This window comes from Toxotes jaculatrix, chromosome 24, assembly GCF_017976425.1.
Source record: "Toxotes jaculatrix isolate fToxJac2 chromosome 24, fToxJac2.pri, whole genome shotgun sequence".
Lineage (NCBI taxonomy): Eukaryota > Metazoa > Chordata > Actinopteri > Toxotidae > Toxotes > Toxotes jaculatrix.
The window spans coordinates 7,525,427-7,540,299 of record NC_054417.1 but is presented as its reverse complement, the minus strand read 5'-3'; the positions used below and the strand labels follow the sequence as shown (position 1 = coordinate 7,540,299).

Sequence of the window (14,873 nt, the reverse complement as noted above, 5' to 3'; positions counted from 1 at the left end):
TCAGTATTTTCACTTTATATCTTTAAACACTGATATACTCTAAAAAAAAAACAAGGTGAGAAATAACTAAGAGCACCAGCATTCATTTATGATCAATAAGCAGCAAAGCATCTTAGAAATGATGATTTCACATGTGAAATATCTGCCCTTAAATTTGCTTTTTCATCCATTGGTGAGTGTTTTCTCATCATTTACACACCAGTGGCTCTGCATAAGAGCAGCATCTTCTCATTGTTAGCAGCACATAAAGCAGAGGCCGGGAGATGAAAAGAGAAGAGACCTTAGATTCAAGTTCTTCAAGAGCAATGCACAAGTCTTTTCTGTGGCGAGCGCCGAGAAGACGCAGGGAGAGATGGGAGGCGAGGGGGAGGCGGGGGAGCCATTTTGTGCACTGCGTTGTCCAGCCGAGCGTAAAGCGTGATTAATTCAATAGCCGCCATAGAGGAGGAGGCTAGCAGCACTGCAACACCGAGCATGACCCACTTTCCCCATCAGATGTCATGAAAAATTCCCTGCCATCTCTCTCTGCGTTTCTCATTCTCTCCAACTTCCTGCCTGATCAACAAAGAGACAAGAGGGGGACATTACAAAATCGATTAATATGTAATATGTTTGAAATGATCAGTGGTCAGTCAGGACATTGATCAAAAATCAGGTTATTTTTTAAAAGCTTTTACGAGGCTGTTCATCAGCTTTTGAAATGCAGCTTTTAAGAGTAAGAAATTCAGACCTTAAAATAATAACTGCCTATTTGCTGGAAGGTTTTAGCCCATTGGGGCAAATGATTCACGGGGCCTTGACCTAATTCTATTATGCTACAGGATGTATGAGCAAAATACTGTCTGGGAGGAGAACTATTCAAAACGCAGCTCTTAACGCTGACCTCGTTCATCTCTGAGGTCCAGCAGACTCGTTTTTATTGACCTAAATCTACAGATACAGAGTATCCCAGTTTCACTGTCTTAACCACGGGAGAGGAGGCTCTTTGAAGATACTTTTTTTTTTAAGGGGCAGTTCATAATTGTGCAGGAGTGGAGGAAGGGAGGAGGTTTCTAAAAGCATGTACAAAATGCAAATGTAGTCAAAGATGTTATCTACTAGCTTTCAGAAAGAAATCTTGCAGTGAAAGTCGCTTCTTTAAGCTCTTCTTTGCCCCCAAAAACCTCAATTTGTAGTCTTGAGAGGGGATGAATGCTGTGCCATGTATCATCAACGTTAGCTTGAATCCTGTCGTCAATCTTGGTAGGTTTTTTTCTGCCCCACCCCTCCCCGCCCCTGGAGAGGACCGGCACCGCTGGCTTGGGTCTTAAACCCGGATTAAGGCTTTTTATGTAATCTGGTCTCCTCTGGGAGATTGGAGAGACAGCTGGCAACAGAATCCCTGTCCTTATCTCTCGAACCTCCCCTGGCCTCCGACCAGCACATTTCTCGGCTCTGCCTCTGCATGCGGCGTAGATTAGAGGAGGAACAGTTATTATTATTATTATTTATTTTTAGCATATGTGTGGGTCCAGACTGAAACCATTAACACTTAAGCAATCACAATATGACATAACACCACATCAACTAGATCTTAAACGAGTAATCGATTAACACATTGGTGTTAATCAGCAACTCTTTTGATATATGTAATTAACCTGGTTTTATCATTGAGTATTTGGACTGTTGGTTGGACAGTAATAGGCGTTTGATGGCCTGAAGGAAATTCTCATGAGCATTATTTCACTATTTTCTGACATTTTATAAACCAAACAATCAGTTACCCAAGAAAATTATTTTCAGATTAACTGGTAATGAAAACCATCTTTAGCTGCAGACTGCAAACCAGTGAACAACATACATTAACATTCTGTGTGCATCTCAGGATGTTGTAGATTGCCTCCTCCATCAATCAAGCAGTGCTTGTTTGGGCATTTTTACATTTAGAGCTGAAACTGTTGGTCAACTGACAGAAAATGAACAACTCTTTTGACAAATGACAAATTCTTTCAGTCATTTATGAAACAAAACCACAATTCATTCTCCAGAAGAAGCTTTTCAGTGTCAGAATTTGCTGCTTTTCTTCATTTCATTCAAATCATAGTACAATGAATATCTTTGGGTTTTAGACTGTTGATTGGACAAAACAAAGATGTCACCTTTCACTCTGAGAAATTATGAGGTATTCTTTTACATTTTACAGACAAAGCAACATCTTTGTAGAAATTATGTGTCAGAAAAGGAGAAAGTCCCTAAACCTGAATCATATTTTGTCTCTGCATGGCTGAATTTGTGAAGCATCTTATTTTAAATGTTATAAAAGCATTTAATGGATGGGTTTTTTTTTTGGTTATATAATGTGGCAGAAGTGCTTTTATCTGTACTTGCCCAGTCCAAACTATCATCACCTGTTTCATAGTCCCCTCAGACCAACACAGTGCTGGACCACCAGTCTGAGACAGAGTCATACATCTGTGCACATAGCTCCTTTCAGGGGTATGAAGCTGTTAGGTTTGGCTCCCACTGTGCTGGTGGTGATCATTCAAACAGGGTGACAGCAAGGCCAAGCAGTTCAACTGACAAACCTTGAACCTGCAAACCTGGACTGAAGCATCCACCCTTTCAGATTGGTGCATGCGTCTGTCAGCGCAACTAAAGACTGCAGTCTAATCAAAAGACAAATGAGCTGCTTGTAAACTCCCTCATTTCTGATTAAACAAACACAGCTGGTCGTGTTATAACTCTGTGCTTAATGACTACTCAAGAGCTGCATTCATTTTAATCATCTCATGGATTTTAAATACTCTTATTTCTTTTCAGGCAGGAAAAAAAAACAAAACTGCCAAGACCACAACTGCAAATTAGCAATTAAGTAGAGGGAGGCAGGGAAAAGACTCGATAAGTGAGATTAAATACACACACACACACACATATATACATTTAATTTCCATTTCCACACAACAGCAAAGGCTGATTGGCAAAGAGTGACATTATCTGTCTCTTCAGTCAAGGTCAACTGCTTCAGGAGCTTCTCTGTCCACATATTATCTTTCAGCAGCATTGTATCTGCAATGTAGATACATAAAGTAAGAAAATACTGTTTGATGTGCTTTCTTCAATATGTTTTACTATTCCTGTACTTTTATGACTGCCTGCATCTCTATTTCCTTGTTACAGAACAAAAATAGAAAATATCTAATATGAATTCCTTTCAGTTCACATTTTTGGGGCCAATTTACCACTTCAATCTTCACCTGCTTTCTACTGCCAACAGCCAATTCAACCACAATCTGCAGGGCAGTATTCATGCATTTCATTTCTTTTTATTAACAATAATTATTCATAATTTGAGAATGAGTTAAGCTCATCACCAATGATCATTATTTCAGCTTAAAAAAATTGAGTACCTGCAGTGTTTCCTTTCTAATATAAGATGACAATCATTTACATTTTGTGATTTTTGGCATCATTTGAAGCCACTGACTATAAAAGCAGGGTAAGCTGCAGTTGTCACAGTATAAATGCCTGATTTTTTTTTTTTAATAAACTGTACCAGATTAAAATCCTCCGCTCCAGCCCTGACTGCAGTGCACTGAATATTCAGATCCACTGTTAGGGAGCCAGATTACAGACTAAAGCGCCCTCTTGTGTTCACTGTGAAGTCTTGCTTGACTCATTACATCACTTGTCAGGCAGAATTTAGTGGGGTTCCAGCTGAAATGGGCTTGATAAAAATAAATATGGCGCTCGACGTTCGATGGCTCATCTCGTGACTGAAGAGACATATGCTGACCTACATTTCAACGGCTGTTAATGCAAACGGCTGTGTACTGCTTTTTTCTTTTTTTTCAAAAGCAGAGTCCCTCACATCTATGGAAGTATTGTATATAATCATTATTACAGTTATTACTATAATGTCTTTTTCCCCTGGGGCAAAAAGGACTGGGTGACATGTTCCTTCATTACAATGAAACACACACACACACACTGTAGTATATTCTGAGTCCCTCACACTCAGTCCTGCTTCTGTAAATACTCACTACAGCACCAAATCTGGATTAATCCACCTCTTAAAATATTAAACTCTTACTCCTAAACATTCTCAGCTCACTATCTGCTCAGCCTAATCTCATCAGGTCTGTCTTTATTTTTATTCATCTCTCTATTTGTCCATCTCTGTGGCAGGTGACCGGTTGGCTGACTCCACCATCACACTCGCGTTGGCCCTTGAACTCCTCTCTCACACGACCACGCCCCTTATTCCTTCACATCCGATCCCGACATGGAGCCCATCAAGGTCCAATCAGAAGGTGGACTGAATGTGACCCTCACCATCAGGCTGCTGATGCACGGCAAGGTAACAAAAAGAGAAAACAACAACAACAACAAAACAAAAAAAACACAAACACAGTTCTCGGCAATGAACTCAATTTCCTACTCTATAACTTTCTTCAATTACTGGATCTGTCACAAAGAAAATAGCTGATTTCAAGTGTCCCTGTGGCATAAATACTTTTTCTCTCTCTGCAGGAGGTTGGAAGCATCATAGGAAAGGTATTTATCACCAACACAACAAGCAGACCATGTAAAGCATCATAACACCTTCAGGAAATACACTAAGCATCTCAATATTGTTCCTTTATTTTGTTTCCAGAAAGGAGAAACAGTGAAGAAAATGCGTGAAGATGTGAGTTAAACTTTTCTACAAATACTCTATAAGCCTCAACACTCTCAGTGATTGTTTCTATCTCTTAATTGTGTATTGTTTTGTCCTTTTTTTGCCCTGTAGAGCGGTGCCCGTATCAACATCTCAGAGGGGAACTGCCCTGAACGGATAGTCACCATCACCGGGCCAACAGATGCTATTTTCAAGGCTTTTGCCATGATAGCCTACAAGTTTGAGGAGGTATTAACATGCATCATTCACATCCTCTTCTTCAGTAAAAGTTGTAATATCACACTGTAGAAATATCTCATCATAAATAAAGATTTCTGCATTTCAAATGTCACTTACTACCAGGAAAATGTATTCAATAGTGTTCAGTATTCAGTACAGAAAAATGCACAAAAACATTTGGTCCAACCAACAGTCCAAACCTCAAAATGATAAAGAATACATTTAAATAATTACAAGTTTGAAGCAGCAAATTTCCACATCTGAGAAGCCGGAGCTTTGAAAAATGATCAAACCAACAATTAATCAAATCAATCAGAGTCCATAGACATTATTTTTTTTTCCTATGGAGTAAACATTTCAGCTCTACTTGCATATATTGTTAGGTAGAGTAGTTCAAACTCTAACAAAACATATTTTATAAGCACTCCATGTGTTCTGTAAGCAAATCTCAGGCTCTAATGGAACGATAGCTGTTCTCAAGTGAAGTACTAGAGTAAATGCACTCAGTTACATTCCACCAGTGGAGTGCTTTAGCATGGGTACTGACTCATTTCCAAATGGAATACAAAGCAGGCTTGGCCCCGTTATGTAGGACAGAAATGTGCTGATCTAACCTTGCAGCACCCTTTGAAAGTGGGCCAGTACGGTGTTTTGATTTTGCTTCCAGCCGGACCAAGCCAAAGTGTCAAGGAATGATGGGCCAGGGTGGAGGGGGATAAATAAGACTACCTTCCACATGTACACATACAGATGAAAGGGAAACACTTCGCTTGGTAGGATGACTATAGACTGGTGCCCAGACTTTTGCACATGCTGTAATTATTTTCAGCTGTTCGAGTTCATGAAATAAGAGGTAACAGAGCGTTAATGTTTGAAGATGCTTATTTTTAAGGTCTGTTTCCTGCTGGGGTTGTAAAAACAACTAAATATGTCATTTTTACTCAGCTATTTGATTTCTGTTTGACAACCAAGACAGTGCTCTGCAGTTTCTAGTGATGCAGGATACATGCATGAAGGTGGATTACTACAAAGCCACCAGTGACATGTTGTGAAGGACCCAGGATTTATCTGATAAAACCTGATCTTTTCTCCCCCCTCAGGACATAATCAATTCCATGAGCAACAGTCCAGCCACCAGTAAGCCCCCTGTAACCCTGAGGCTTGTTGTCCCAGCCAGCCAGTGTGGTTCCCTCATCGGCAAAGGAGGCTCCAAAATCAAAGAAATGAGAGAGGTGGGATTTATAGAAACACATTCTTCATTTGAAGCATTTATCCCGAATTTACCCTTTCTTTTTTTCTTTTTTTATCCTAATAATCTCTATAAGTGCCATATGAATTAAAATGTTGTCAGATATTTGAGTAAATGCTTCAGTAACATCAGTTTTCACTGTGTAAAACTGAAAATTAATCACATGCATAATCTTTTTAATCATATAACCATAGTATATTGCAAATCTCATATTAATCCTTCATGCAGTTCTCATGTAAGCTTTCTAAATCCCACACTTATTCATATAGTTTTCATTTAAGCTTTAAGTGCTCCATAATCCCCAGCTCCAAGCTTATTTTGCTGCTCTGGTGTCAGTTTGAAGTTGTTTAAAAAAAAAAAAAAAGCAGGATCAATAAAAGATTCACTGCCTGTATGATTTCTTATTCTTATTTCTGCGTTTCCTTCTTACCTCCAGTCCACAGGAGCACAGGTCCAGGTTGCAGGCGACATGCTCCCCAACTCCACTGAGAGAGCAGTGACGATCTCAGGGGCCCCAGAAGCCATCATCCAGTGTGTCAAACAGATATGTGTGGTGATGCTTGAGGTACAGTGTGGAAGAGGGGAAGGGGAAAAAACAAGGGAAATAAAGGAATCATTAGTAACAGTGACTTTATGTTGTGATTGAAAAGCCTGAAATGGAAGATACAGTGGTTTGTTTACGGTTATAATCCTTAAGATTTCAGTCTTGATTGATTTGGTGACACTTAGTTTAATATGAGAAACACTCCTGGAGCATTTATTAGCATTTTTACTTAAAAATGCCTTTTAATCTATAATCTAAATCACTGCTGATTGACTAATCAATTTACAAAACACAGCAGGGGATCAGCTTTACAGTGCAGCAAAACTCACTCATGCTGCTGATAAAGAAAGAAAGCAGCCATCTTCACATGAACAAAGCTGGAGTATAAAACATTGCACAGACTTTTCAGCTGTGACGTCTTCAGTGTGCAACAGTCCTTCAGGTTCATGGTTGAGTTTCTTTAACTTTCTGAGTGTCGACAAAGCTGTAATCAGAGGCATCCTCAGGTCTGCCTGCCTAAAAACCTCACAAGGACCCTTCCCAGAATTAAATACCATATGTTGCTATGGCAGAAAAATATTTACCATCTACAATATATATTTTAACAAAAATGAGGGTTGGTGTTATGAAAATCTTAAGGATTATAACTGTAACTCAGCTTTGTCTTTGATCTGCTGTATCGAGGGCTGATGATGATAAAACATGGCTTATTTCTCTTATTTACAGCTACTGCTATTTCACTACTGATGCATCAGCTTGATTGTGTGTCTTAATAATGTTTTGAGTTTGCAAATCTGCACAGCTGCACACCACTGTATTGCTGCTAACACATTTCTCTTGTCCAATAGCTTAAAAAAAAAAACAATATAGAAGAAACTAGAGGAAACAGATGTCCTTCTCCTGCAGTAATGTCTACAGAGTCAGGAAATAAAGGCAGCAATAGTCATAATAATGTGCTGATCTTCTGTGTGAATTTTATTTACAATAAAAAAGCTCACAAATTTGATTTCTTTCGCTTGAATCTGTTGACCGCTGATCATGTGAGCTCACTGTCGTCACACATGCTCTAACGGAGGCTTAAAGCCAACACATGTCAGCAGATTTGTAAAGTCACTGACTGTAAATAAATTTCACCCAGAAGATCAATACATCAGGTGCTTAGTTTGCTCCTTTTCACCTCTAGTGCTGCCTTTTTCCCCCCTGACTCTGTTTTCGCAAAATACAGACATTGCAGAAAATATCATTACAAGCTCGCAGATACATGTCAACATTAGAATAATGCTTTAGACCAAAGGGCTACACACTTTGTAGTTGTCTCTCTTTTTCTTGCACCATTAATTTTAACTATCTGCACAGCCAGTTCTCCATTGGGCCTTCATGATGGCACCAGCCATGGATACTAGGAGATATGTGACATGAGTGTAAGTCTCTAGAACATGGACTTAAAAAGCTATTTGAAATACAGTATGTTGAGTCATCATTATCCAGTTGAAAGTGATAATCCAGGTAAATCTGAGTCTAGCTGTGCACTGAACCACGATTTGGACATTTTATGTCAGCATGAACACACAGTGAAGAGCACTTTTGTTTTGAGTGTCACAGGCTGTCTTTCCCTAAGGCACTGTCCCTTCTGGTCTCACTTTATGCAACTTCTTTCTTTCTCTCTCTCTATTTCTGTCTTTCTTTCTGCTCTAACACTCTCTCCACATCTCACCCCTTCTTCTATCCCCCACTCTCTCCTCCTTTGCTCTCCTCAGTCCCCACCGAAAGGTGCCACCATCCCCTACCGCCCCAAGCCTGCCTCCACCCCTGTCATTTTTTCAGGTGGCCAGGTAAGAGCAGACCCACTGGGGGCGTCCACAGCCAACCTCAGCCTCTTACTGCAGCACCAGCCACTGCCTGTTAGTGTCGCACCAGGTTTTACTCACTTTTCCTCCCTTCCTCACTCCCCCCACCACCACCCCCAACAAGCATGAACCCATCACTGCTGTTTACTGTACCCTTACTGTCATCCATCAACCCCAGCCACTCACAGCAGAACTGGGATAAATGACATTAGTGGATTCATCACACTTCTGGGGAAGTTGGCCAACTTTGGGAAAGTCCTCCGTGTTAAACCTAAACAGAGACAAAGACAAACAAAGACAAAAAAGACCTTGATTTTAGATAATAAGACGCCATAGGAATCAACTCACACACACTGTATTACTTGCTGCTGAAATACCTATTTGTTTACAACTTTTCAGTGTGTTCAGCCTTCATCAGGTGCATAATCAAGCATCACAGCAGTTCCACATCTATATGTATACACACACTGTAAATCCAAATGGAGGTTCCCTCAATCTTCCCATCAGAGGACAGAAATTAGTTCAACTGGTGACAGAAACACCTCGAGCAGACAAACACACACACTGCCATCTAAGTTAGGTGCACAAAACATCAGACTAAGGATCAGATAAGAATTAGAAAAGGACACAAGAGCAACAACGTCATTAGTAAAAATGACAATAAAATGTCATGGTTTGAACTAAAAACTGAAAAATCAAATTACACATATGGGCTAAAAACACTAACACAACATGTCTAATTACACTAAATGACCTCATTCATTTAGATGTCAAGGTGTTTCCTGACTTACCAAGAACAGGCCTTGTAAAGTTTAGTTGCCCACCTCAGTTACAAATCCATTAGAGCTGATGTGGATCCAAAGGCAGAGAAAACATAAACATACTGGGTGTTTTGAGGTAAAACAACTTGATATGGAAAGATTCCAAAATCAGAAAGCAGAAGAGAAACATGTACACACACAAAACAAGAGAGCAGGCTAGGCTGTGGAGGCTAATGGGAAGCAGGTGTGTAGGTCAGGTGTTCTGCAGTGGCGGCAGCTAGTGGGCTGGATGTGAATGACAGGAGACAGGAGAACCTATTGTGGCTTGATACCATTGTAAAGCTGGTAGAAACAGAGCTTTTGTTGATATAATTCAAGAGTTTAAGAGTTTACTGCCATAAAAAAATTAAGAAATTCAGCAAATATTCACATTTGAAAACCTGAAAGCAGTGATTTTCTTTTTCACATTTCTGCATAAAAATGACTTTTGACTGATCCAAATTTCACAACATACAGTTTTCCTCTTATGTTTTCCTTCAGATAGGTTTATTGCCTCAGCTGTATATTTGAATAGCAATATATTTGAATACCAGCAGCATCATGTTACCTTATATCCTCATCAATTAGCAGAGAGCTGACACCACCAGGAAACAAATGAAATATTTCCATTTAATTCTACTTGATTTTAAATTCTTATATGGGTCAATCCTGGGAAAGGCAACCAAATATCTAAATTTTGAGATCTATCATTTACTTTTTAACTTAAGAAACTGCCTGACTCACCAAATCCCCACTGAACTGATCCCATATAGAGACCTGAAACATTCAATTTTCTGTGTACAGTATAGTTTCAGCTGCCGTCTCGGTTGATGAAATGAAATTTAGCCCAGTTCTGACCTCTGTGGCCCGTAGAAACCACCACACATCCAATAGGTCAAGTCACATTACTGCTCTCAGGGCCACTCCTCTGGTTTCCTCCACACCCTCCCTATCACCTCCCCACTGTCTGCGTTGTCCCTTATTGATTTAGTTCAACTGGATCTGATTGATGAATAGTAGGAAAACATGACAGGGAGTCTATAGTGCATGACTTTCTTTTAATAAAGCAAAAAATATAAAAGTCTATAGAGTGCTTAAGTTGTAGAAATGTCATTTATTATTTTCTTAAATTGTATTCCGTTTTGGGAAAATTCTGCTACAGGCTCAACAGTTTTACCTTGTCAGAAATTGATTTAATACAGAATGTGTTTTATTTGAAGCCAGTATTTCTGTGTGCTTGTACCGATGATGTAACAAGATAACAATAAGCTCTTCTCCTCATGTCTGCAGGCTTATACCATTCAAGGACAGTACGCCATCCCTCATCCAGATGTGAGTGATAACCCCACGAGGCAGTCCACACTGCACTCTCCATAATTCTGTCTCGCTGCATCCAAATTTCTCTCTTATTTCTCTCTTTGAGTTGCAGGCTCTTCTTACTCTCTTTCCACCCTTATTAATATTAATTGTTAATATTAATACAGCTTTTTCTGATGTGTAATTCCTATATTTTCTATCTTTTCTGACTCTTGCCTCCCTGCCCTCTGGTTGGCATGAAACCTCATGGGGCTTGGCCTGGTGGTTATTGTTATTTCAAAATGCTATTACAATCAACTTGAGGCCTAAAACCTGCTTGAAATTGATGTTATATCACAGCAAACACTGTTGTTTTCATTTGTATTCAGTTTTTTTAAATGTCAGTTGATGAAAAGCATTTCATCCAAGATTAGAACCAGAGGACAAAAATAAGAAAACAATGACTGAAGCAGTTTTGTGGATTGAAAAGGCTGCTTTGGTGGAGAGTTTTTGACGCTGGCAGTTTAAAACTCTACATAACCATATCTTTACTGTAATGAAAGCACATGAAATTAACAGAAACTTAATAAATAAGGGAATATGATTACAGGTTACCAAATGACCATATGTTAAAACAGATATTATCCTGAACAGTTACTCTCCAGTTGCAGCTTTGCAAGCTCTGTGCATGGTGCCGTCAAAAGAGAGACACTTGGCATGATGGGGTTTTTTTTCCCCAACCTTTGCAAAACAGAAACACAAGGGCAGAAATGTAAGGTGTGTATTTAACTACTCTAACATAGATGCATTCTCTAACATGTTCAGCTCACTGTACATGTACTGTACACTGTGCCCCATTCACAGGCCAAGTCCTTTATGAGCTTCCTCTTCTCTTCTTTCTTTTCTCTCTTTCTCTTAGTCTTTGTCCTTCACCTGTCTGTGTTGTTACTTCTCCTCAGATCCTCTCTTTACTCTTGTAGCATTTCGGACAGACCTGTATGTGTGCGTGTGTGCGTGTGTGTCTGCTGTGCGTGTGTGTGCGTGAGCGGGAGTGTGTTTTTAACGATGACCTCATAGCTCTGCTGTCCTCCTCCTCCCCCCCTCAGCAGTTGAGCAAGCTCCACCAGTTGGCTATGCAGCAAACCCCCTTTACCCCCCTCGGACAGACCACCCCTGCCTTCCCCGGTACGTACCCACCTACACAACGACCCTCTTTACCAAAGCTCCTTCTCTCGTTTTTACCTGTAGAGACAAACACATTCTCTTCCTCCTTTTTTTTCTCTTTCTCTTCTTTTCCTGTCTCTGTCCTTTCTCTTTTTCTTCTTCTCGTCATTCTCCTCCTAATGGTCTCTGTGGTGCACTGCCATTGACATGGCCTGCTGGTGGTCTGCTCTTGTTGATGTTGAGGTTTCTTTCGTTCTTTGGTTTTCCCTTAGCGTCCTTTTTTTAACGACTCAGTTGCCTCAGATTGCTTCTTTCTTCATTTCGTAGGTAGAATTCAAATTGTCGGGTGACAGGTTTTTACAGCGTACATAGGCTCTGCTCAGGGCCGAGCCAGACTTTCCAGTGACATACAAATGCTACTGGTCAATAGACAGGGAATGAGAAAACGCCAGGACAGCACTTCATCATTGTTATTCACTCCCTAAATGTGCCAAACTCTATTTTATGTGCTCTTCCTTCCCTCCTCTCTTTCTGTCTGCTTCCTGTGTTCAGCAGCAGGTCTGGATGCCAGTAACCAGGCCAGTACTCATGAACTCACCATTCCCAATGATGTGAGTACATTTGTCAAAATATGTAAAATACGTACGTCGAGTGCCATATTTAATAACCCCCTATTAAAGTCTATTTTCAGAGGAATTAGATGATGAATTCTTAATTGGTTGGTTAAATTATAAATTCTGATCCAAAACAGCAAAATGCAACAACATAGAGGCACAACAATTGTCAGGAACAAGCCCAAATTCACAACTGTTGGACCAAAAACTGTGTCAAAAACTGTGGTTTATTATCTTTTCACATGGCTTCCTGTTGAAGCTTGCAGCAACACAATGTGACAGCAGTTCAACTGCAACGATAGAGATCTCCTTCTCCGCAGCAGAGTTTCAGTACAGCCAAAGGCAGCTGGCTGTGTAAAGTGAATGTCCTTAATGGAAAAGACTCGCTGGACCCAAGAAAGAAGTTAAAGTTAAAGCTGAAAGCTGATGACGACTGGCCAGCGCTCTCATGCATCACAGAGAACCTATGTCCCATCAGATAAAGAGTAGCGTTGGATCAACATGTGTGTATTTACGGGTCTGTGTGTATTTATACCTGTTTCGTGTGTTCTGGCCATCCTAAGTCCAACCCCCATTTTCTTCCCAGCTAATAGGCTGCATAATCGGACGCCAGGGAACCAAAATCAACGAGATCCGTCAGATGTCTGGGGCGCAGATCAAAATTGCTAACGCCATGGAAGGGTCATCGGAGCGCCAGATCACCATCACAGGGACCCCCGCCAACATCAGCCTGGCCCAGTACCTCATCAATGCAAGGTCAGAACTCAGGTCCTGTTGGTTAGAGTCTGGTGTGAAGAGATTAAATGAAACAAACAAGAGAGAAAGTTAAAACTCTTTCCCAAAATGTGGTATAAAATTATTTCACTTTAGCCAAATTTCAGGCTACAATGGGGAAAATTACTACTTAATTCTCCAATATCCTCCTTTAGGTTCAGAGACGTGGCGGCCATGTGGAACGACCCATCTTCCATGACCACATCCTGAGATCCCTGACTGGCTCCTCCGTTTGGCCCTTTCCAATGACTGACTACCGCAGACAACCCTGATGAAGCCCTTCGGACTCTGGCTCTGGCTCTCCGAAAAAACCAGACCACCTTCCCGCCCTGGTTCAAAGTTGTTTATACACCAGGGAGGGCTGGGTGCTCGCTTTTATTTCAGAGAGCCAAATTAAATATATATTTAAAAAAAAGGATTACAAAAAAGAAATTCTCTGTTGATTAGGTTTTTTTTAGAGAACTGTTGAAGCATGTTGAATGTTTATTAGGAACAACTTGTGTTAATCTTTCTTCTTTTTCTCTCTGTCTATTGCTTTCTCTTTCTCTCTGTCAGTGCTGCGTCATAGAACATCATTTAAAAGTATAAGAAGTACTAGTAAAAGACTGAACATTTTTGTAGAACGTAGTTATTTGCCTATTACAGCTGCTCAGTGATGCTATCGGCAGAGTGTGTGGTGGGATGTAGCCAAATTATCAAATTTTGATAATGTATTTTGAAAAGAAAAAAAATTGGACTGTTCTGCGTTTGTCCTAATTTGCATCTCTGTCTAGTTACAAATCCAATCTCTACCCATGAATCTCTGCTGCATCACATGACCCTTTTAAGCCAATGGTATCACTCCTGGAGCCTCCCTTCTCATGTTAATTTCCTATATTTACATTATTGCTTATATTGCATGTGTTCAGTGTCGTATCATTGTGTATTTGAGTAAGCCTGTTCAGTGTGCGTGTTCCTTCAAACGTTATTATTATATCTTTGTGCTCCTGTTCTTTTCCGCAAACTTTTTCAGCATTTTTGGCCATTCACGTCTAGTCCTACTCCCTGCCCAGACGAAAATCTTTCCGACATAGCCTCCTTCTATCAACACCGATCATTAGTATATAGATGCATGAATGGAAATTAGTGAAAAATCAGTGGTGAAAACACTGACTGAAAATTTAAATGATTGTTTACTAACTTATTATTATACTGTATTTGTTTTGTACGAGGACTATTGTGACTTAGCACATTAGTCGACTACGCGGCGCTCATGCAATAGACTACTCAACACTTTACTCTGGACTGCCTCTGATGTGGGAGGAATTAGTTGGACTTAAAAGCCAAGTGTTGCGTCCAAACCTTTCAGCTTCCTTCCTTCGTGCCGGGAAGTATTTGATAGGCTGCTTGCAAAAAAAAAAAAAAAAAAAATTCTGGGTCCTTGTGGAAGCTTTCAAGAGAGCGAAAAACAAGGAGAAGCCGAATCTTAACGGCAGAGCGGCCTAAACGTTTGGACGAAGCCGAATGGTATTTTTTGGGCCAAGGAATGTTCAGGGGTTCATTGGGGGGAACCCACGGGGCCTGGGCGGACGTGACCACTCAGTCTCTTTTTCACGATTGTTCATCTTGTCATGTTCTTTTCGTTGTCATACGGTTGATTTGACGCTTTAGGTTTGAATGTCTTTTTATTGTCACGACTATGTCAGCAACTTAATTGTTTTTATTTAAAA

At 40.2% G+C, this 14,873-nt stretch overlaps 1 protein-coding gene across 2 annotated transcripts; it reads left to right on the top strand.

Annotated features, from left to right (window-relative positions):
• Positions 1 to 4,261: 4,261 nt before the first annotated feature.
• Positions 4,262 to 13,374, top strand: LOC121178047 (poly(rC)-binding protein 3-like). Of its 2 annotated transcripts, none has more exons than XM_041032543.1 (12): positions 4,262 to 4,336; positions 4,510 to 4,533; positions 4,634 to 4,666; positions 4,769 to 4,885; positions 5,977 to 6,108; positions 6,562 to 6,690; positions 8,427 to 8,501; positions 10,607 to 10,648; positions 11,719 to 11,797; positions 12,335 to 12,387; positions 12,977 to 13,146; positions 13,320 to 13,374. In XM_041032543.1, exons 1-12 carry the CDS (start codon positions 4,262 to 4,264, stop codon positions 13,372 to 13,374), a joined length of 984 nt encoding a protein of 327 aa, XP_040888477.1. The 2 variants fall into 2 exon arrangements, with proteins under 2 accessions (XP_040888477.1, XP_040888476.1); XM_041032542.1 differs by having other exon boundaries at positions 8,427 to 8,570; positions 11,722 to 11,797.
• Positions 13,375 to 14,873: the final 1,499 nt, after the last annotated feature.